The 22,202-nt window shown below is 35.0% G+C and overlaps 1 protein-coding gene across 4 annotated transcripts in view; it reads right to left on the reverse strand.

Moving 5' to 3' along the window:
• LOC111054577 (phosphatidylcholine:ceramide cholinephosphotransferase 2-like) overlaps positions 1-22,202 on the reverse strand; it is a 151,428-nt gene that overhangs the window by 16,352 nt on the left and 112,874 nt on the right. For all 4 annotated transcript variants that reach the window (XM_039420721.1, XM_039420722.1, XM_039420720.1 and 1 more), the window contains 3 exons: positions 7,831-8,252; positions 3,788-3,998; positions 38-312 (listed from right to left, as the gene is read on the reverse strand). In XM_039420721.1, coding sequence (XP_039276655.1) covers positions 38-312; positions 3,788-3,998; positions 7,831-8,252 — 908 coding nt within the window. The remainder of the gene's footprint in view (positions 1-37; positions 313-3,787; positions 3,999-7,830; positions 8,253-22,202) is intronic.

Genomic DNA, 22,202 nt, shown 5'->3' on the forward strand with positions numbered 1-22,202 from the left:
GTAATAAATAATAATAACTGATAAGGGAAATACTCACATTCAGAAATGATGAGGTAACAAATGACAAGGATAACAGTGTGCCCACTGTAGATGTAGTCGCCGCAGTAGGTGTGTTTGCCGTTGATGGACAGTCCGAAGCCTGAGATGAGCTGGAACACCCTCTTGCCAATGATGGAGATGCTGGTGATGTTGGCCTTCGGCGAGCAGTAGTATGTACTACTCGACATTGGCAACACTGTCACGTACATTGTGATCGACCGCATCAGGTAGAGTATCGATAACATGAGAAACACTCGCCGCAACACGATCCACCTGTAACAATAATTATAGTTATTTGTATATCTAGAGTGAAAAGTACGACTTTTTCTCCCTGTGGGAAAAGTTTGAAGCCCGAGGCGAAGCCGAGGGCAACAATTTTCCTGAGGGAGAAAAAGTATTTTTCACTCGTGATGTACACAACATTTTTCCTCCATCTACATATTTTTATAGAAACTACGAATAAAATCATTTTAATAACTTACGTATCATTGGTGACAATGTTTCCTAACAACATAACCTAAAATCTAAAACCTAAAAACCGGTCGTCTGATTTGCACTGCCGATTGCGCCATCTATCGGCCAAAGTTGTAACAATTATATCAACTGTGTGTCTACCAAAAATGGCTGACTCCATCACGCGGTTCAGATTTGAATTGCAGATCAAAAATATTTTGTTGGCTGGTATTTTGAATAGAATAAAATATTTTAAAAATTGTATAAATTTTTATCGTCTACTAATATTAAGAATATAATAATTATCATACAAACATATATTTCATGAGTTAATCAAATTTCTGGTTGTGGTATTGAATTCAGTTGACTCAATGACAGACACCTCTTTATGCTTTCTCATCTGAGCTTAGACTTTCTAACCTATTACAATGTAAGTTTTTAAAATAGAGATGCTTCCCATGTTATTTAAATGGAGTCACTTTTCCTCCCTAGGGAGTTTTTCTGTTTTTTACTACCGAGAGCGAAAAAGTGACACTTTAGTATCATGTTTCAGGGAGTAAAGTAAGTACTTTAGACAGTAGGTGGAGGAAAAACACATTTTTTGAAACTTTTACAAAAATGTAGCCATCCATTCAATACTAAACATAACCTATACAGAGTGAGCGTTAGCGAGTTCTTACTTTTTACTTACTGAAAGCAAAAGTCGTTGTCCATCTATTTCTATATACTACAGTAACTTAAGAAAGAATTGATCAATCATCTTCAAATTTTGGAGACGTATTATTCCTACCTTTTTAATAATGTCCCAAGAATGAAATTTGAACATTAATTCTAAAAATTCTAGAAGGAAAATTGAAATTAGTGCGTTGAGCTGCAGGAGATTGATATTTTTAGAATTTATGGGCAAAATTTGGTGATCTAAATCATTCATTCCTGTTTTTCCGGTATGCTATCCACACGTTGACATATTTTGATGCGAACAAACGAACAAACACACCCTACTTTCTTTTATTATACAGAGTAAGTCATATGTATGGGAACCCTTCAATAAATTGTAAACTGTTGAAGATATATAATACTGTAACTTTTAGAAAAAGTTATAGGTCAAATACTCTATCTTTTCTCGTACAACTGAATTTCAACCACACATAAGGGGTGAATCAGGAGTTGTAACTCGAATATTTTAAATGTAAACACCCATTTTGTGGTACATCATTTCAAAGGTATTTTTAAAACAAGAAAGATGGCATCGATAAAAATTTTCTATAATACTTATATCCAAAATGACGGCTGATTGAAGTTTTTGTTTTTAAGGAAATGATGGGTTGTAACTCAAATATTTTAAATGTTGACACCCATTGTGTGATACATCATTTTTAAGGTCTTTCTAAAAAAAGAAAGATGACATCAATAAAAATGTTGTGTGATACTTTTATCCAAAATGGCGGCTGATTGAAGTTTTAGTTTTTAAATAAATAATTGATAAAGTTCAATCAGCCGTCATTTTGGATAACATTTTTGGGTGTTTACATTCAACATATTTCAGGTACAACCCTTCTCATTTCTTTAAAAACTGAAACTTCAATCGGCCGCCATTTTGGATATAAGTATCATAGAAAAGTTTTATCGATGCCATCTTTCTTGTTTTAAAAATACCTTTGGAATGATGTACCACAAAATGGGTGTTTACATTTGAAATATTCGAGTTACATCACTTTATGAGGGGTTGAAATTCAGTTGCACGTCAAAAGGTAAAGTATTTGACCTATAACTTTTCCTAAAAGTTACAGTATTATATATCTTCAACAGTTTTCAATTTTTTGATGGGTTCCAATACATATCACTTACTCTGTATAATAAAAGAAAGTAGGGTGTGTTTGTTCGTTCGTTCGCATCAAAACATGTCAACGTGTGGATAGCATACCGGAAAAACGGGAATGAATGATTAGATCACCAAATTTTGCCCATAGATTCTAAAAATATCAATCTCCTGCAGCTCGAAGCCCAAATTTCAATTTTCCTTCTAGATTTTTTAGAATTAAAGTTCAAATTTCATTCTTGGGACATTATTAAAAAGGTAGGAATAATACGTGTCCAAAATTTGAAGATGATTGATCAATTCTTTCTCAAGTTGCTGTAGAACATACAAACAGGCGGACAACGACTATGGCTTTCAGTAAGTCAAAAGTGAGAACTCGCTAACGAGTAACACTTGTTCTATAACTCACGACAATTTTTTTCTCATGCCCTTTTACTGTTTTTTTTTTAAATCCTGAAAAAGGACGAAGGAGTGAGTCAATTTTGTTGGCAACGAACTTGACCTGTAAAAAGGTACGAAGAATACGGGTTCAAAGTTTGAAGCTGATTGATCAATTCTTTCTTAAGTTACTGTAGTATATAGAAACAGATGGACAACGACTTTAGCCTTCAGTAAGTAAAAAGTAAGAACTCGCTGACGCTCGTTTAATAAATCACAACAAATGTTTTTCTATGCACTTCTAATGTTATTTTTATATCCTGAAAAATGACGAAGGAGTGAGTCAATTCTGTTTTCCAACGAACTTGACCTTTATGCCCGCCGCAAAGTAGACCCACGCTAATTCACGAAAAGCAACCCACGCCGTGGGATGTATTGTAAACCATTGCTATGGAATTACTCATAATCAATCAGTTGACAAGTGGATTATTCATTGCATGTATTACACAGATGTCTAGAGAAGCCTAGCAATGGTTTACAAAACATCCCACGGCGTGGGTTGCTTTTCGTGGATTAGCGTGGGTCTACTTTGCGGCGGGCCTTAAAAAGGTACGAAGAATATGTATTCAAAATTTGAAGATGATTGATCAATTTTCTCTTAACTTACTGTAGAACATGGAAACAGATGGACAACGACATTGGCGTTCAGTAAGTCAAAAGTGAGAACTCGCTTACGCTGTATACCTGAATAAGATTAATATCTTTTGATTCTTACTTACAATAGAGTATCAAGTATATTTTATTTAAAATTTAATTGAGTTTTATGATTTGAATTTTTTGAGTTTTCCTTTTTCCCAATTTCCATTAACCCTATACCCTATTAATCATCCTTAGACCATTTAATACCACATACTCCTTTTTAAATTCCTAAACTCCCAGTTTCATGGAAAACATGTTTTCCTTAGTTTATTGTTAAAGTTAGCATATAATTCTATTCGTGTATTTTATTATTTGTAGGCACCTGCTGTAATATCTTTTAGGTTTAGCGGGACCAATTTTTAGATGCATTTTACTAAATAAAATGATTGATTGATTGACCTGTGCCTGTGGAAGATGATGACCCCGTAGGTGACAGTGGTGGAGAGCATGATAAGCACCTCTGACAGGTCGAGGGCCCACGGCATGACAGGCACGTTGTCGAGGAAGGTGTCAGGCAGCGGCCCGTAGCTGTTGCGATCGGGCACCTTCTCGTGCACCAGCGCCAGAGACAGTGTCGTGATGATGAAGTTCACAACGCAGATCAGAAATGCTGCAAACATACATTCAAATATAATTAATAAAAACATATAGTACCCTTTTTATTTGAAACATTTAAAAAGTTTTAATGAAGTTCACAACGCAGATCAGAAATGCTGCAAACATACATTCAAATATAATAATAAAAACATATAGTACCCTTTTCATTTGAAACATTTTAAAACTTTGAAACATTTCAACGACTAGTTTCGGCCTACTTTGGCCATTTTCAAGTTGAAATGCAAAAATCTGGTGTGGCGCACTCACACAACTTTCCTTGCCATTATGAAAATTTGCATTATACTCGTAGGTACACAAGTGATGCTCGTTGTAATCTATCACATGATGAAAGAAAGAAAATAACTTCGTTTATCTTAATAACTTTGGTCTATAACTTGACAATAATTATGGACGATCTGGTCGCACCAACACAGGGCGTTCAGCTCTGTGAAAGTCGCACCCCTACCATTTGTCTGTGTCCTGTGATATGTGATCGGAGGTTGAAAAAATCTGGTGTGGTACACTCACACAACTTTCCTTGCTCATATTTTGAAACTACGATCAGACTTCTGTATATGTGTATATATAATTGTTTTCAGAGAACTTTTTCTTTGTGTGAATTGTGAAATTCGATGATTTTTTTTAGTGGTCATTTTTTTAAAGTCGTAAAAACAAACAGCTGTCTACAGATGGAATATCTCGACTATGTGTTCTTTTTATGAACTGCGCTACCTACCTACCTACCTCATGTAGTAGGTAGGTATTGGTCACCAACACATTTAGTAGAATATGCTTTATTAAAATAGTGTGTTAGACTCCCTCCGGTCCATAAGTTGCATCTCACGTGCTGGATTGTATTTTTCTCAATAAGTAATATAAATGGTTTGTGATTCGTTACTATGCAGTTCTGTGAATTATAAACTTGTTTGTAATATTAAATTTGGTTTGTGATTCGTTACTATGCAGTTCTGTGAATTATAAACTTGTTTGTAATATTAAATTTGGTTTGTGATTCGTTACTATGCAGTTCTGTGAATTATAAACTTGTTTGTAATATTAAATTTGGTTTGTGATTCGTTACTATGCAGTTCTGTGAATTATAAACTTGTTTGTAATATTAAATTTGGTTTGTGATTCGTTACTATGCAGTTCTGCGAATTATGAACTTGTTTGTACTATTAAATTTGGTTTGTGATTCGTTACTATGCAGTTCTGTGAATTATAAACTTGTTTGTAATATTAAATTTGGTTTGTGATTCGTTACTATGCAGTTCTGTGAATTATAACTTGTTTGTAATATTAAATTTGGTTTGTGATTCGTTACTATGCAGTTCTGTGAATTATAAACTTGTTTGTAATATTAAATTTGGTTTGTGATTCGTTACTATGCAGTTCTGTGAATTATAAACTTGTTTGTAATATTAAATTTGGTTTGTGATTCGTTACTATGCAGTTCTGCGAATTATGAACTTGTTTGTACTATAAATTTGGTTTGTGATTCGTTACTATGCAGTTCTGTGAATTATAAACTTGTTTGTAATATTAAATTTGGTTTGTGATTCGTTACTATGCAGTTCTGTGAATTATAAACTTGTTTGTAATATTAAATTTGGTTTGTGATTCGTTACTATGCAGTTCTGTGAATTATAAACTTGTTTGTAATATTAAATTTGGTTTGTGATTCGTTACTATGCAGTTCTGTGAATTATAAACTTGTTTGTAATATAAAATTTGGTTTGTGATTCGTTACTATGCAGTTCTGTGAATTATAAACTTGTTTGTAATATTAATTTTGGTTTGTGATTCGTTACTATGCAGTTCTGTGAATTATAAACTTGTTTGTAATATTAAATTTGGTTTGTGATTCGTTACTATGCAGTTCTGTATATTATAAACTTGTTTATTTGTTTTTGATATGCATGTATTTTATATTTTCTTGTATTAAGCTTAATAAAACTTCATTCATTCATTCAATCAATATTGCCATAATAGATCAAATTCTTAAAATCTCATTATTATCAATGGACGAATAGCAGCAGTTCTTCGTAGGAAAGTCCACGATTAAATTTTGGTTTGCAAGAAACGCCACGCTTAATGGGTTAGTAGGAAACGCCACCGAAGGAAGTGTCACGCTGGTAGGAAGTTGTCTCCCCGACAACTAAGCTCCTCGTAATTTCGATCACATACGTCATTAAATACCATGGCAAAATATACCATTACCGTCAACTAGTCTCCCCGACATCTAATTCCCCACAAGAACAAAGGAGCTTGGTTGTCGGCGACAACCAAGCTCCCCGACAGCTGATCCCCTGCTGGATATGAGGGGTCTGGTTGTCGTAAAAACCATCTAGTTTTTATAATATGAATAGCCTTATTTCAATGTGCTGAGTAAGATTGTTCCTCTTGCATTTGCTATAAAATTAACCATTGAAAAGTTGATGAAATTGAGGGGGTCCTAGGTACCACCTCAAGGTAAAATCTGTCATATTTGATATTTTTCCATCACTGATTGTCATTGTTGTTGACAAGCTCCTCGCACGCTAACTACAACCAAGCTCCCCAAAAGCCGATTCCCTATTGAACATTGAAACCAGCTTGAAGCGGGCGGGGAAGTAGTACAATCACAGACACTGTTTCACACTTTCTATGAATTCGATTATTATAGTGAGGTCCACGTTATAATGACAGTATTTGATAAACTTTGATGTTGCTCTCATTGTCTATCGTTCGACAAAGCAGGTAGTACTATCCTCTTCTAGCTCCACAACGAAGCCAAATATGTTTTTGACAATGTAGAAATATAATTAATTAAGGCAGATAATAGGCAAAGCTGTTCTTCCATCTCTATCCACTGCCATTATAACGTGGACCTCACTATAGAAGAAAAACGTGATAAAAAGTAATGAAAAAAGTAAAAAACTCATCAAAAAGCAATGAATGACTGAGAAAACCAGGCTTGATTTGAGGAAATCCATAGAGTAAGTGGATGAAATATACAAGTCAGTTTACTCGCGAAAACTTAGAGCGTGCGAGGAGCTTGGTTGTTGGGTTCGGTGATGACAACCAAGCTTTTTGCACGCTGGTTCTCCCCGACAGGCAATCCCCTACTGGTTAAGAGGGGACTGGTTGTCGGGTCAGCTTAGCTCCTCTCAGGAGCTCAGTTGAAGCCCCTCGAAAGTGGTTTTAAAAGGAGCTCAGCTTACAGGAAGCTTAGCTGTCGGGGTGCTTAGTTGTCGTCTACGGTCCCGACAACCAGTTCCCTCTTAACCAGTAGGGGATTGCCTGTCGGGGAGACTAGTTGATGCCAGCGTGCAAGGGGCTTGGTTGTCGTCACCGAACCCAACAACCAAGGTCCTCGCACGCTCTGAGTTTTCGCGAATAAACTGACTTGTATATTTCATGCACTTACTCTATGGATTTCCTCAAATCACGCCTGGTTTTCCCAGTCATTCATTGCTTTGTGATGAGTTATACGCTGGCCTAGTTCAACACTACTACAACTCAAAAATCCAAGTTTTGAGAAAAGGGCAATTTTATGTTTCAAATTATTACTATGAATATTGTGCATTGCATATGGAATGTTGATTTCTCCCATGAAGTATAATATTCTGGAAAGAGGAAGGAAAGCTGAGTAAAATGATGTAGAAATCTAAAAAAATGATAATTTTTGAGTTGTAGCACTGTTGAACTGGGGCAGCGAATCACATTTTTCTTCTCCTTCTTCACATTTTTATCAGTGTCTCTTTCTATTTATTACTAATAATTCTATAAAAAAACTATCTAGTAGCCTATAGAATTAATAAATAATACTGAATTTTTTATGTTGATTGCATAATTCGGCTCACCAACAAAAGTCTTGAACTGTTCCTTGGGAAAGCGAGGCTCGTCACGCATCGGCGTCGGCAAGTCGATGCGAACGACACCGTTCACGCCTCGCTTCAGGCCATCACTCTTCTCATCCTCCTCCTCCTCCGAATAGCCACCGCCTCCACCACCCCCCTCACCCTGCCCCGCCCCCACTCCACCGCCACTGACGCCCCCGTTCTTGGCCGCCCACGAGTCCAGAGGCAGCAGCGGCTGCCGCTGGTAGAGGTCGTTCTGTGTCATGTCGCCGCCTCCCGATGGTGGTAGACTGTTGCCTCCGCCCTCCACCGCCCCCGTCTCAACCAGCCCCACCCCCACCCCACCTCCGCCGGCCCCCTCGCAACAGCTGATGCTACCGTAGTCGTTATGGCTGCCGCCGGTCGTTTTCGGGTCCAAAACCATCCTGAAACACACAACAGAAACGATAGAAACCAAATCTGAATAACAACTAAACAACGCACTCATTATTGTGTCACACTTCTAAACACATAAAAATCAACATACAATATATAAATAGTTTTTCCAAGTTATGAGCACATTATTATAAAACAAGAACTAATGAAAACAATATAACAACTTGTAGTACCCATATATTTTTATATATATATATATATATATATATATATATAATATATATATATATTATATATATATATATATATATATATATATATATATATATATAATATATATATATATATATATATATATTGTTTTCATTAAGTAGCCCGTATAAGTGAAGTGATTTTATAAATCAAGAACTTTATGTAGTTAGCCTACTAGTAAAAGCGGCCACTACGACAGGGCATGTGTGTTGAACATGAGTGTACACACATGCTCATCATGCAAGTTGTTGTTTCATCAGCTAACGGTTTCCAATGAAGAGCAGCTATTTGAAAAGAGATTTTTACATGAAATAAACAACCATTAACAATACATAAACAAATGAAAAATCTTTTATCTCAATTTCTTATGCAATTTCAAAGTTACATGCTATATCCTGGAAAAGGACGAAGGAGTGAGTCAATTTTGTTGTTCAACGAACTTGACCTGTAAAAAGGTTTGAAGAATACCTGTTCAAAATTTGAAGCTGATTGATCAATTCTTTCCAAATTTACAGTAGAACATACATTTTGGATTTGTGGGAGTTTTGGTGGATAATTTATGATAGTATGTAAACAGGCGGACAAGGAATTAGGCCTTTAGTAAGTCAAAAGTGAGAACTCGCTAACGCTCCTTCAGTTATTATTTACTTCAGACATTAGCAATAGGAATCCCCTAAATTGGCACAAGTACCTTCAAATTACTCTACAAATAAGAATGATAATTACATATTTCTAGATTTTTTGTTCTCCGATTGGCTGACTAACAGCTGTTTCCCGAACGCCATCCCAATCAGCCAATCGGAGAGCTTTCCTGTCCTGCCGACTCTTCTGAAAAAACCTCTTCATGTGGCTTGGCCCAAAAGCTTGTCTCTCCACTACTGACTTTCCCGGACAGCGACGAAATTATCAACAGCAGTTGTGAATTAACAATAGAAACAGCAAAAAGAAGAAAGATATTCTCAATCATATATCAGTGAGAGAAGAACAGAGTTGGCAAGGCAGGAAGCTATTCGTTTGGCAGTTTGGGTCGACCCCTGAAAAATCGCTTCATGTGGTCTGGCATTTTACATTTTTCAATTTGTTCAATTTCTTATTTCAGAGCTCTTTATGCGTGTGAATCTGTCTTTCAAATCAGAAATTAAAACAAGACAGATCAGTGAGCAAAACAAAAAGACGGCCCATAAGATCTATTATAAATAAAGGCTATCAAAAGGATGGAGTCTGGAGAATTACAACCAATGAGACTGTTATGAGGAAGTAGAGCCCATCCACAATAGAATTAAAAAAAAACTACGAATTTCTCATTTTTTTCCATGTTCTGGGAATTTTTATTTCCCACTGAAAATTGATGAAATCCATGGACTAACCATCGTGAATCACACTGAGACGGAAAGTATTTCAGATTTGACTGGAATATCTCCTGAACGATGAGGAATATTACAAATCTGATTCCAGATTCGTTCTTCTCGCATCAAATACCATAAGATCACGAACTTTGAGCGATTTTTATTTTTCACTGAAAATTAATGAAATCCATGGACTAACCATCGTGAACCACACTGGGACGAAAAGTATCTCAGATTTGCACCATGGATTCACCCGCTGAAAATTGAGTTCAGAAACATCTTGTAATGCGCAATTTAAAAAAAGATAAAATATTGCAAGTATTTCGTTGAACTGAAAAATCATGTTTTGGACTCAGGGGACCTTGAAACGTACAGAAAACTTGAAATTAGGGTACCTTAATTTTTTTGGAAAGCAATACTTATATACAAAACCTTATAATAGGGTAATAGGGCAAGGAAAGTAAAAAGGATCTTCAAAAAAAGGGTTGGATGTTTAGGATGACACTGATAAAATAAAAATAAACCACACACTTAAAACACACATATTCGATTTGCTAAAAATGCACAGGGAGATTCCACTGATGCAGAGAGACGACAACGATCCGAGAGGATGAAAAATTAAATACTATCAAACAAAAAGCCTAATTAATTGGGAATAAAATAATAATCATAATCATCGTCATTCAAGGATTAGGCTCTGTTGACCTATTCCGGCATTCATTTCTTCATCGGTCGTCCGACGCCTCTTCTCCCATCGGGTTTGTAGTACCAAGCTTGAAGTGGAAGTCTATTTGCTGGCATACGAAGTAGATAGTCTTCTCTACTTTTCTTCAATATTTGTAATAAAGACTCTACATTCAGTTCGGTTCTTATTACTCCGTTTCTTATGTAGTCCAACTTAGTGTAACCTTTGACTGCTCGAAGGAACCTCATTTCAGCTGCGTTTAATAATAAAATTATGGTTTAATAATAATTATTCATTAATTAGCATTTGAACAAATAATGCAACTTCCAATTTATTTCCATCTGGATGAAGAAATATTGGGCTGCTCAAAAAACCAGACAGTTTCATAACCAAGGATGATTTTAGTTGATTCACTCAAGTGGTCAAATGTGGCCAGAAAAGAGGAAAAATACCAGTGGAGATCATAAAAAGAAAATATACTGAATGTAAGAAGAGTTCCACTCTAGTCTATATTAGTTGAAACTGCAGCACAGTTCAATGTTGAATGCTCTACTGACCTAGTTTGAAGGGGGTTTAAAAGTGCGACAAGAACAGACTAATAATAATACGAGTATATAGAATGAGGAAGTGAACAGTGGAAGGAAACGCTTTTCCTAAGCTGCTGCAACCTCAAGTGCATAATATTAAATATGTGACACTGGATGCGACTCTGGCATGACTGTGCACTGGCCATGAATAATTCATGCCATGCCACCAGAGTCTAGAATTAATTAATAGATAAGCGACAAAGTTAACGGAGCACAACAGTGGAGGCGGAGTCCTGCTTACTCCACAGCCAATCACACCTGTGATTTGAATAGATACCATTTTTGTTCTAACAGATGATAATAATTTTATTTTGTGATTCATTAAGACATCATGATTGAGGATTCATCCTTGATGAATAGTGTAAGTTATACCATAGAGAAAAAATAGTATAAGGAGATATCCAATGGTATAGGTTGTTCATGTTCCTAATTTGTTTAGTAATGAAGATTATGTTATTTTTTTCTGTACGTTGACCACGAATACTGGCTAGTGTGGTCAACTTAGTTCCTGTTTTTTTAATTGTAATTTGCTATGCTTTTGTGAAAAGGAATCAATAAATTTCATTTCAAGCTGATAACTGGCGACTACTGACACGTATTTTACATTTTCATGATGGTTTCAAATTCAATTCTTTATTATTGTTATTGAATAAAAGCTACCGTCCATCATCTACAAGTTTTTTTCAGTTTTATCATAGAGAAGAGATAGCGTAGGAAGATATCCCATGGTATAGCTCGTTTGTTCCAAAATTCAAGCCGATTTTTTTCAACAAGCAAATTACTGTCGAATACTGACTAGTATTACTGTTTTGGCCGGGTGAGAGTGTAAGAAGTGCAAATTATGAGAGACTAACAGCGTCACATAGATTCCCGAAAAGGAGTTACTTGGTCTATCACCTTGATTTGACACTGAAATTTAAAACATAAACGCTCTAAATCTTCTCTATCGCTATCTATTCTCTATGGTTACACCGGGTGCGGCAGCGAAACTTCCTTCCATTCAGTCAGCTGATGTCGTAGTAGAGCAAGTTTTGAAAACCAATATCAGGGAAGAAATTGCTAAAATAAAGCCTGCAATGCTGGCAGGAGTCATGACAAAAGCCAGAAATCGGTTTACTCAGTGTATGGAGAATGGGGGACGTCACCTACCTGATTTGATATTCAAAACTAATTGAAACAAAACTTTACTTATGTGTCTACATCACAAAAAATAAATACTAACTTTCTGATCCATAAAAAGTTTTAATATACTTAAAAAAAGGAAGTTTCGTTGCCGCATACTGTACATCCTGAAGTTGCTATATCATATGAGATATACATTATCATGTGTCCTTAACCGAATTCCTTTACTAAATGGATGTCAATTCCCACAATCGGGATTAGCCTACATCAAGTTTCCAAGTTTGTCAAGTACCTATTTTGACAATCCTTGAGACACTCGAAGAAATGAGAAGATGAGCAATACATCAAGTTTTCGTTACAGGATGATACAAAGTCAGCTACACCGTTGCACACTATACTCCATACAAAATTACTTTGGACTTGGGAGGGACATGCGCAGAAGAGAAGGCATACAGAATAGAATAGAATGACTACCTTTATTTTTGACCTAGGAGGACGGAGTTAGGGCGCAGTCGGCCCTCTCTTACACTTAATCCTCAGAGGTAGGATTCACCTTTCTAGAGGTAGGGATCCTAAGGAAGTCACCTTTTTAGAAGTCAGTTTACGGCGGCGAAGTCACCTTTCTGAACCGGTCAACATTATCTAATGTCTAGTGAGTATTCAAGCGCTCATGTTAAACTTTCGGAGTTTTTCTCTGGAAGCATTGATTCTACTGACTCTAATCAACAAATTGGCAACTGCGCTTCTACCTATGACTCTATACCTCTATACATTACTGTAATTGGCTGATCTCCCTCCATTTCTCTGCGCCGCATATTCCTCCAAGTCAGAACTAATTTTGTACGGAGTATAGTTTGAGATTAGGGAGAAATTAGCTAAAGGAAATTAAATGGCAATATGCTATTATTCTTTAGAATTATTTGATTATTTTAGAATTGAATTTTATGATACTGTAGTAAGTATCCACTGGATTTTCTGTACCTTGACGTACCAAAAACTAGACGTATGGAAATTGCCTATCCGGGCTGGTTTATGATCAAATTAAATCTTGATGAAGTGAAATTGTCACCACCACAATCTACACGCTTTCATTGATAACGATCAAACCAGGAAGATACTACAATGCTACATCACACTTATGACATAATACCTATTATATGGAATCAACAAGGAAATCCTCCTTATTTATATATTCATTTATGTATTCCATTGACAATCACAAATCATTATTACAATAATTATATGATTGGGAGAAGACAACAGGCATAGCCCAAAACTGTCTTTCTCCCAAATTTTGATGAATACAAGTTTCGAAAAGAGAATGAGGTTTATTTCACAATTACATTCCATGTATTTACAAGGAAATCCTCTCTATCGTAATTACATTTGGCAGACTTTTTCCTTGCAAGGAAAACTATACCAGATAAAACAATACCAGAAAAAGTAGCTATCACCACAGATCTAATCCTATGTTTATTTAGTATATGCTATCACAAACAGCAAGCGTGACCATGCATAAAATGCAATTCAGCAGGTAAGTCAATTATCGAGAGGTATGCGGAGACAAGTTGTGACCCATTTGTGTGATTCATGTCATGATATGACATCAATGCATCACAAATGAGAACTTAGCTCAAGGCAAACCTAGTAGAGTACAACAATCAACTTATAAAGAATGAGATTTCATCACGCACATTAAGGCATAAGCTATACTACATATGTGACATTCTACATTTCCACATTATTTATGATAACTATAATACAGGAGTGTATCTATAATGCAATGTATAATGACGGAAAGAATTGGTTTATACATGTACGAGATAGGAAATTCGCGAATGACGCATCATCATGTCTGAGCTACTGGACTAATTGCATATGGGTTCTTAATTTACCGAGGATGGTTATAGGCCCATTTTAAATTTTTCAAGATTCCAGTAGGTCAAGTTTTCAGTTTGTCAAGTTTACAATTAGACCTGCTAGTCTATACTATAATAAAGTAAAGAACTGGCTTATACACGAACGGGATAGGAAAGTTATGTTTGACGCATCATCACGTCTGAACTACTGGACTGATTAACTCGAAACTTTGCATATAGATTCTTCATTAACCGAAGCTGGTTATAGGCCTATTTCCAATTTTTCAAAATTTCATTACGTGAAGTTTTCAGTTTATCAAGTTTTTTAATTTGTTATGCTTCCAGTTGTTGTATAGAAACAGCTGAACATTACCTTTAAAAGGGAAATTAGATATTCAGCTGTATGTAAATTTTCTGTATTATTGTTGAATAAAATTAATATTCTATTCTAATATGAATATTCTATTCTATTCTATTCTAGATGATAGGTATGATTGGGGATCCTATACGAGTAAAAATTACTGATTTTCCGCCATCTTGGAACCGCCATTTTGAATCAAACTTCTTTTTTTTAATTGGAAGGTGGTCACATGGTACATGATTTCGATACAGAATTTCAAGAGAAAATAAATGGTGAAAACTGCACATCGATAACTCAAAACGTTCAAAATTCAAGATACTGATGAACCATTCATCTATCCATCATCTATACTAAAATAAAGTAAAGAATTGGCTTATACACGTACGGGATAGGAAATTCACGATTGACGCATCATCATGTCTGAGCTACTGGACTGATCAACTAGAAATTTTGCAAATAAATTATTAATTTACTGAGGATTGTTATAGGCACATTTAAATTTTTCCAGTAGGTTTAGTTTTTAGTAATATTCCAGTAGGTCAAGTTTTCCTTTGGACCTGCTAGTTTAAAATGAAATAAAACAGAACAGCAAATGGATACGACGCTAATGTTGTGATGTGTGGTTACATACCATACGATAAATACAGTAACAATTAATTAAGGCCCGGTTTTTAGGACTCTAATTAAAACTTATGGACCTAGAACCTATAGAATTTAATTATTCATTACATTTCATAAGTGCCCTAGAGAACTGGCCTAAGCCCATCAAAATGTTGATTGAAATCAATCACAAAATGATGTACAAAACTTAATGCACTTGTATTGATGCTTGTATGTATTAGAACCCAACATCCAGCATTGATTCTATAATATTATGGTACTAATTGATTCAAGAACAAGAAATATGATGGGGAGTATACAAAAATTACTGATTTTAAAGTCTATTTTCTATATACGAATTTAAATAAATCAACTACTTTATCTGAATATCATTAGCTTAAAAAATTTTCCATAATAGTGAATCGAGTTACATGGATTTTCATAATAAATTGTTATCAGATAAGTAGATGGAATAGTTCGCGACTGAATGAAAAAAATCAGCCAAGAAAAATTGTAGCCTACCAAGCTTCTATAGTGCGGTCCACGTTATAATGGCAGTATTTGATTAACTTTGATGTTGCTATCCTTGTCTATCATTCCACAAAATAGGTGATACTATCCTTTCTTAAAAGGATTTTAAAAACATAAAAATGCCAAATATGTTTTTGACAATATGGAAATATAATTAATTAAGGCGGAGAACAGGCAACGCTGCTCTTCTATCTTTATCCGCTGCCATTATAACGTGGACCTCACTTTACCATGAATACGACATTTTAATCCAAAGAGGAGATGTATTGAACCATTACGAGCCGATTATCATTGATAACATGTTCGTATTTGCGTCCCATCGTTTTCCCGTTATTGAATGCACCAATTAGCACCAAAATACGAATAATTAGTCTATAATAATATATTGGGTCTATCACAATAATATTATATAATAAAAGTGTTAACAGAATGATAACGTCTGACAGAGTAATTTTGCTGAATTCTGATAGACAGTCACAGAGACGTTCTTGTTCATGGAGTTTGATAACCCGAGAACTTGTAATCTTCTCAAAGGATTACAGACCTATTCCAAAATGAACCATTGACAAATTGAAAATTTAATCAACTGGGTCGACTTGAAATCAAGTGTGTATGAAAATTCGATAAATGATAAAACAACTGAGTAATACTATAATTACATTACATTATATTTATTACATTCCTTAATCACAACATCAAATTAATGGAAAGAAATGGAAAGAATTAATAATAATAAAGGAAAGAAATGGCTTATAAATAAATAAGGGATAGGAAAATTATTTTTGATGCATCATCACGTCAGAACTACAGGACTGATTAACTTGAAATTTTGCGAATAGATTCTTAACTAACCGAGGATGGTTTAAGGCCTATTTTCAATTCTTCAATATTTCATTAGGTCAAGTATTCAGTTTGTCAAGTTTTGAAATAGTTACTTGTGGAGACGGCTTTCCTGCTAGTCTAAATAAACTAAAGTTTTGGAAATTGAACCGCTCAGAGCATTCTACATTACCACTAACATAGACAATATAATATTATTCTTCTAGTGTATTCTTACTATTACAGGAGAGGTGCCCATCAACTAAATGGGGGAACAAGCTAAGTGAATTTTGAAAGAATTGTTTTTTCATCAAGAAATTAAATAACAAATTTACTCAAGATTAAAACCCTCATTGTAGGCAACAAATACTATATAGTGAGAGAACCAATAGTATTTAAACTTTTCTAGTTTGGTAGTTCTTTGAATAAATAATATATTCCAGGTGATGTGCCTATTACAAAAATGATCTACAAGAGTAGTGAGTTGTATTTTCATCGGAAAAGTAAAATAAAATTTGTTCTGAACAAAGCTCAGGCTAGAGCTACCAGAGGACTGTAATTTACTACTCAAATAATCAAATACAAACAAGGGGCAAAATTTAATCTTCAATTTGAGCCAGGTTATTTGTACAGTTAAACTCTGCATTAATGAACAATAAAAAAAGAGAAAAAATTAACCAGATTTAATCCAATCTTGACTACTTGCCCTTCGAAGCCTTTATTAGGTGTTCTGATCAGGTTCAGGGTGGGATGAAATCTGGGAATAAGACAGGTTCTGGCTTCCGGGCTGTCTTTTCGCGTTCAATTTGCAGGCTATGCACTGTGTTTCGAACAAAGCTCAAACTGGATTCTTTATAAATTCAAATCCGATTCAAATTAATTCAATTCAACACTATTTATGCTGTTATATTCATAATTCACACACATGACACTCAAACAATTATTTACAAGAAATTTCCGATCGAAATTACATGACAAAATACAAATTCGGTCTTGCACAACAACGGGGACGAGACAAGACAGACTGGGGCTTTAACATCGACAAGGCCAAAACAGCAGGACGGTCTGCGCTGGCGCAAACACAAGCCTGCTATTGGGAGAACTGCAGTCTGGCATTTTGGCGCTACAGTTCGAATTCTCTGGCCAGACCAAAATTTATAGAAAATTAAAACCATCATTGTAGGCAGCAAATACTATATATAGTGAGAGAACCAATGGTATTCAAACTTTTTTAGTTCAGTACGGTAGTTCTTAGAATAAATAGATCTTAGGGCAACTTGCTATTGCATTCTTATCGTTTAATACATGCAATAACATATCAGGCCTCAGAGCATAACATATATGATAATATATGTTATGTATTATATAACTCATTATATTACTATATAAGTTATAACTTATTATTATATTATATATTGCCTCAGGGCAATATGTAATAACAAGGAATTAACGTAGGAGTGGCTAATAATATGGAATTGATGTAGGATTGGCTAATAACATGGAATTGATGTAGGAGTGGCTGATTTAGTTGGAGTAGTAGTGAATTAGTAGTCAACGCCTCTAAAACCAAGTAGCTGTCTGATTGGTCGATCACTCAATGTAGTCGCCATTTTACCTCCATAGCTCACCAATAGGAAACAAGCAGCTCGACAACGTTACCTGCAAGCCATTGTCCAATGGAACTGCTCGTTGAATTTGGGGCGTGGCTTGTAGTTTTCACTAGCATAGTTACTCTTCCATTCCCATAATAATTATATTACTTGAGCTAAAGTGCAAGATAAATTACTTTTAACACGGCTCTTACTCGAAGATGGAGAGGTCTGATGCTCTATCCCCCACTACACTCCCACTACCTAGCAGCATTCTGCGCACAATGAGAGCTTTGAGCGCTTTGTAGAGAGCTTTGTAACGCGACGCGGCAACACTCCCCTCCATCTATTGCTGGCAATGTTCCAAGAAGTGAACTGGTCAGCAGGTATATTGGTTTGTGTATGTTACGGAGATGTGTTCATCACAAGAACATGAAGCAAAATGACACGGCGCATTCAATTGTGCGCAGGATGTCCATCTACGCTACAAACTGTGGAGGGAGAAATGGGTTTCTCCTCTTCATGTTAAAAGTAATTTATCTGGCACTTTAGTTTTGGTCTTTCTCCTCACGAATTTTTCTTTTCAAATTCTCAAAGCGCAATTCTCAAAACCTCCAAACTCTTTAAAGAATTACAATAATAAATTATAAAGTAACATAGTGAGGGATGTGGAGTGAAGCAATCAACTTAATATGCCTGCCATGGATTTTTAAAATATGTTTTGGGAGAGTAACTTTCACTAGAGTCGAGGCGGGAAAAATAAAGACCTGAGGTCATTGAATACAAATCTGAAAATAACGGGTGCTAATTAGGGGATTATGATTCTCTACAAAAATCACATTCCACTCCGACAGCATTAATCCATTACTTGAAAATCTATTCTTTACAAATAAATACTATTTGAATTCTTCATAGAATATTACAAATAAATTGTAAATATATTTGTAATTTCATCATATTTCTTGGTATGCTGAAGCATTTAACAGTTATATAACACTGTATATAGTTTCCGTGTATAAAAAGCGTTCACATTCACGTAATCTCCAAACAACTGATTTGTGCAATAACATAACAATATTGCGTGTCGTGTGGTCGCTATTGACTTGAAGTTGAGGTGCTTCAATAATATTGACAAATACTGCAACTTGGATATCGCTATTGATGACAACTAACTGCACTTTCACCCTCCTTCAACCTTTACAAAGGCTTCTCGACATCTATTGATCTGTGATTTTCATTATACAAACACCGACAGAGATTTTGTTAATCTATAGATAGAGATGAATATTAAGAGTCGATTATTTCACAATATATATTTTTTGAAATGGAATGCAACAATAAAAGCTCAGTACGTCTGGAAGGTCAAAAACTATCTAACTTCAAACTATTGTATACTAGTCCTTATATTTTAATAGTACGTCTCTAATCTAATTTTATTATAGTTTGTATAAAATAAATTAAGACCTGGCCCTCTATCCGAAAAAATAACAGCGTTGCTAAATTGTGTAAGATTGTAACTTTCAGAAATTTCTAATGCAACCATAGAAAGTATGTATGTAGAAAATCATACAGTTTATTCCAATAGTGCTAGAGAAGTTTCAGGGTTGAAAAATTAAAAGAGAATTCATTTTATTCATATGTTTTTCTCTTGAATATATGGGATATCCTGATAAGTAATAATTTTATAACACAATAACGAGGAGAATTTCTTCTCTCTATTGGTGTCTGGATACGTTTTATCTTACCTTTATTTATTTTTTAATTTTAATGATTCCTCATTTTTATAATGTATTTATTATTTTTCGTCAATGTCGAGACATTTAGAGCAGGAAACATGATATTTGCAACATGCTAGTAACGTTTTTGTTGCAAAAGATAAGAGGGTAGTGGAAGCGAGACAGTTTCAATAATATTGAAAATATCTATCTAATATTGCCAAAAGTGATCGGTCGGAAGATGGGATTTTGGAAATTGCCAGCATTCGGTGACAGATTAGCACCAGGAAAATATTCACTAGTAGAAAGATCATTGGAATATCATCAAATATTGAAAATGCAATGAACACAATACGAGTTTATTAACCCAACTTGATTGCACAAAACAAGTATGTTTTTCTTCAATGCAAGCTATAGTCACACAGAAGATAGAGTGATAGAGAAGATATGTCACAGATAAATATAGATATGTCATAGACTCTATAGTCATAGAGAAGATATTCCTTCTACTTTGTGCTATAATGTACATCAGAGTACACTATAGATATATGGACATTCCAAAGATGGAGTAGAGGATATTATTACAATACAAACACACCTATGAGAAAAACAAGTGGGATTTGGTCACAAACTATAGAGTATAATCTATACAGAGCATAGAATACCGTATTATGGACTATGGATTCGGTCCAGCGAAACAGATTGATACTTGAGATGATGGTCAAGGACTAAGAACAAGTAAAGTAAGGAGTATTCCAGGTGGATCTGAGACCCTGACCTGGAGTCGCATGAGAAAACAATGACGTCATGACGTCACCCACCTACGTCTGGCGAATCAGCTTGCTTCCCTAGAATTGGCGGCGCACAACGTTTATTGAGACAAAACACGCCATCAACACAGCTCTCTACCTACTCTATTGTGGTCATCAGTACGGCGTTTCATTCCGAATCCACAAAACACAATCGTTTTGAATCTTCTAGTCACTATCAAAGCAAATGTCTTCTAAATTACATGATTACAGGTGTAGGTATTTTACGAATTTCATTAATTAAATGTGATTTGAACGTTAAATAAACTACTAATCTATAATCTATTCTATAATATAATAAAGGAGAAAATTTGCTTACACACGGAATAGATAGATTAAAAATGACGCATCTTTACGTCTGAACTACTGGACTGATTGACTTGAAAATTTTTCATATTGATTCTTAATTTACAGAAGATGGTTATTTTATTTTTTTTAAGATTTCATTAGTTCAGGTTTTATTTAAGATACAAATTATTATTCTAATTAATTTATTCATCAGTATAAATCATTTACAGATGGAATTAAATAGAGAATGCATTTATTCAAATGCTAATTAATATAAAATTATTATTTACGAAAATCCTAAATAAATACTGTAAATTACCCCGAAGACTTCTGCTACTGCAGACATTGACAACAGAGTTAACAGCTAGATGGAAATTCGATGAGAACTACTATCCAAAAATTAGTTGCACAGCCCGGAAATCGAACCCGGTACCTCCCAATTGCCAGTCAGGAATGCTTACTCTTACACCAAACTGACAATCTCTAGATAGCAGCGCTCATTTTATACGAAGCCATAGCGGCCAACCAGTTACAGATGGAATTAAATAGAGAATGCATTTATTCAAATGCTAATTAATATATAATTATTATTTAACGAAAATCCTAAATAAATGCTGTAAATCACCCCGAAGACTTCTGCGGGAAGCAACAAACTGCGGGATGCAGAAGTCTTCGGGGTGATTTACAGCATTTATTTAGGATTTTCGTTAAATAATAATTAAAGTATAAATCATGTTTACAAAGAAATAATGTACAATATAATCCCGGCATGGATGATTAGTACGTGTACAGAGAGAAGCATGAAGATAGTTCTAGAAAATTAGTACAGTATCCCTTCCAGAGGTAGCATCTGTTTCTTCAATGGAAATAGCATCAATTATTGTGATATTCATCTATAAACCTTGCAGATTCAGCTCCTAATACAATTTTGTAGTGGATGAATAGATTCGGGCCTCAAATTAATTTGTTGATTGGGGTCTGATAACAAAGAATTTCAGTGGGGCCAATAACAGACACTTGTCTACAACAGACTCTAGAAAGGAGTCGAGACAAGGTCGATTATTAACCTTGGTGAGGCGAGATTCCATCAGGTTGATACACAATGCTCTTTTATTTAGAAGCAAGGTATCTGGAGTTTAATAATAGAGATAAAAGCACGTCTTTGGGGAAACAGAATCTTTCAATTTACAGCCGAATAACAAGTTTGTCCTTGACTCAAAGAGCACTGAATTCATATTATTCATCACGTGTATTCTACAAAACTGTATGACATGGAATGTCGAAAATGCACAATACTATAGTGAGGTCCACGTTATAATGGCAGTGTTTGACTAGCAATGGTATTGCTATCCTTGTCTTTCATTCAACAAAGCAGATAGCGCCATCTCTTTCTCGCTTTGCTCTGTTGCCAGATCGTCTTTCAACAAAGTAGAATTA

The sequence above is a fragment of the Nilaparvata lugens genome, chromosome 2 (genome assembly GCF_014356525.2).
Source record: "Nilaparvata lugens isolate BPH chromosome 2, ASM1435652v1, whole genome shotgun sequence".
NCBI classification, from domain to species: Eukaryota; Metazoa; Arthropoda; class Insecta; order Hemiptera; family Delphacidae; genus Nilaparvata; species Nilaparvata lugens.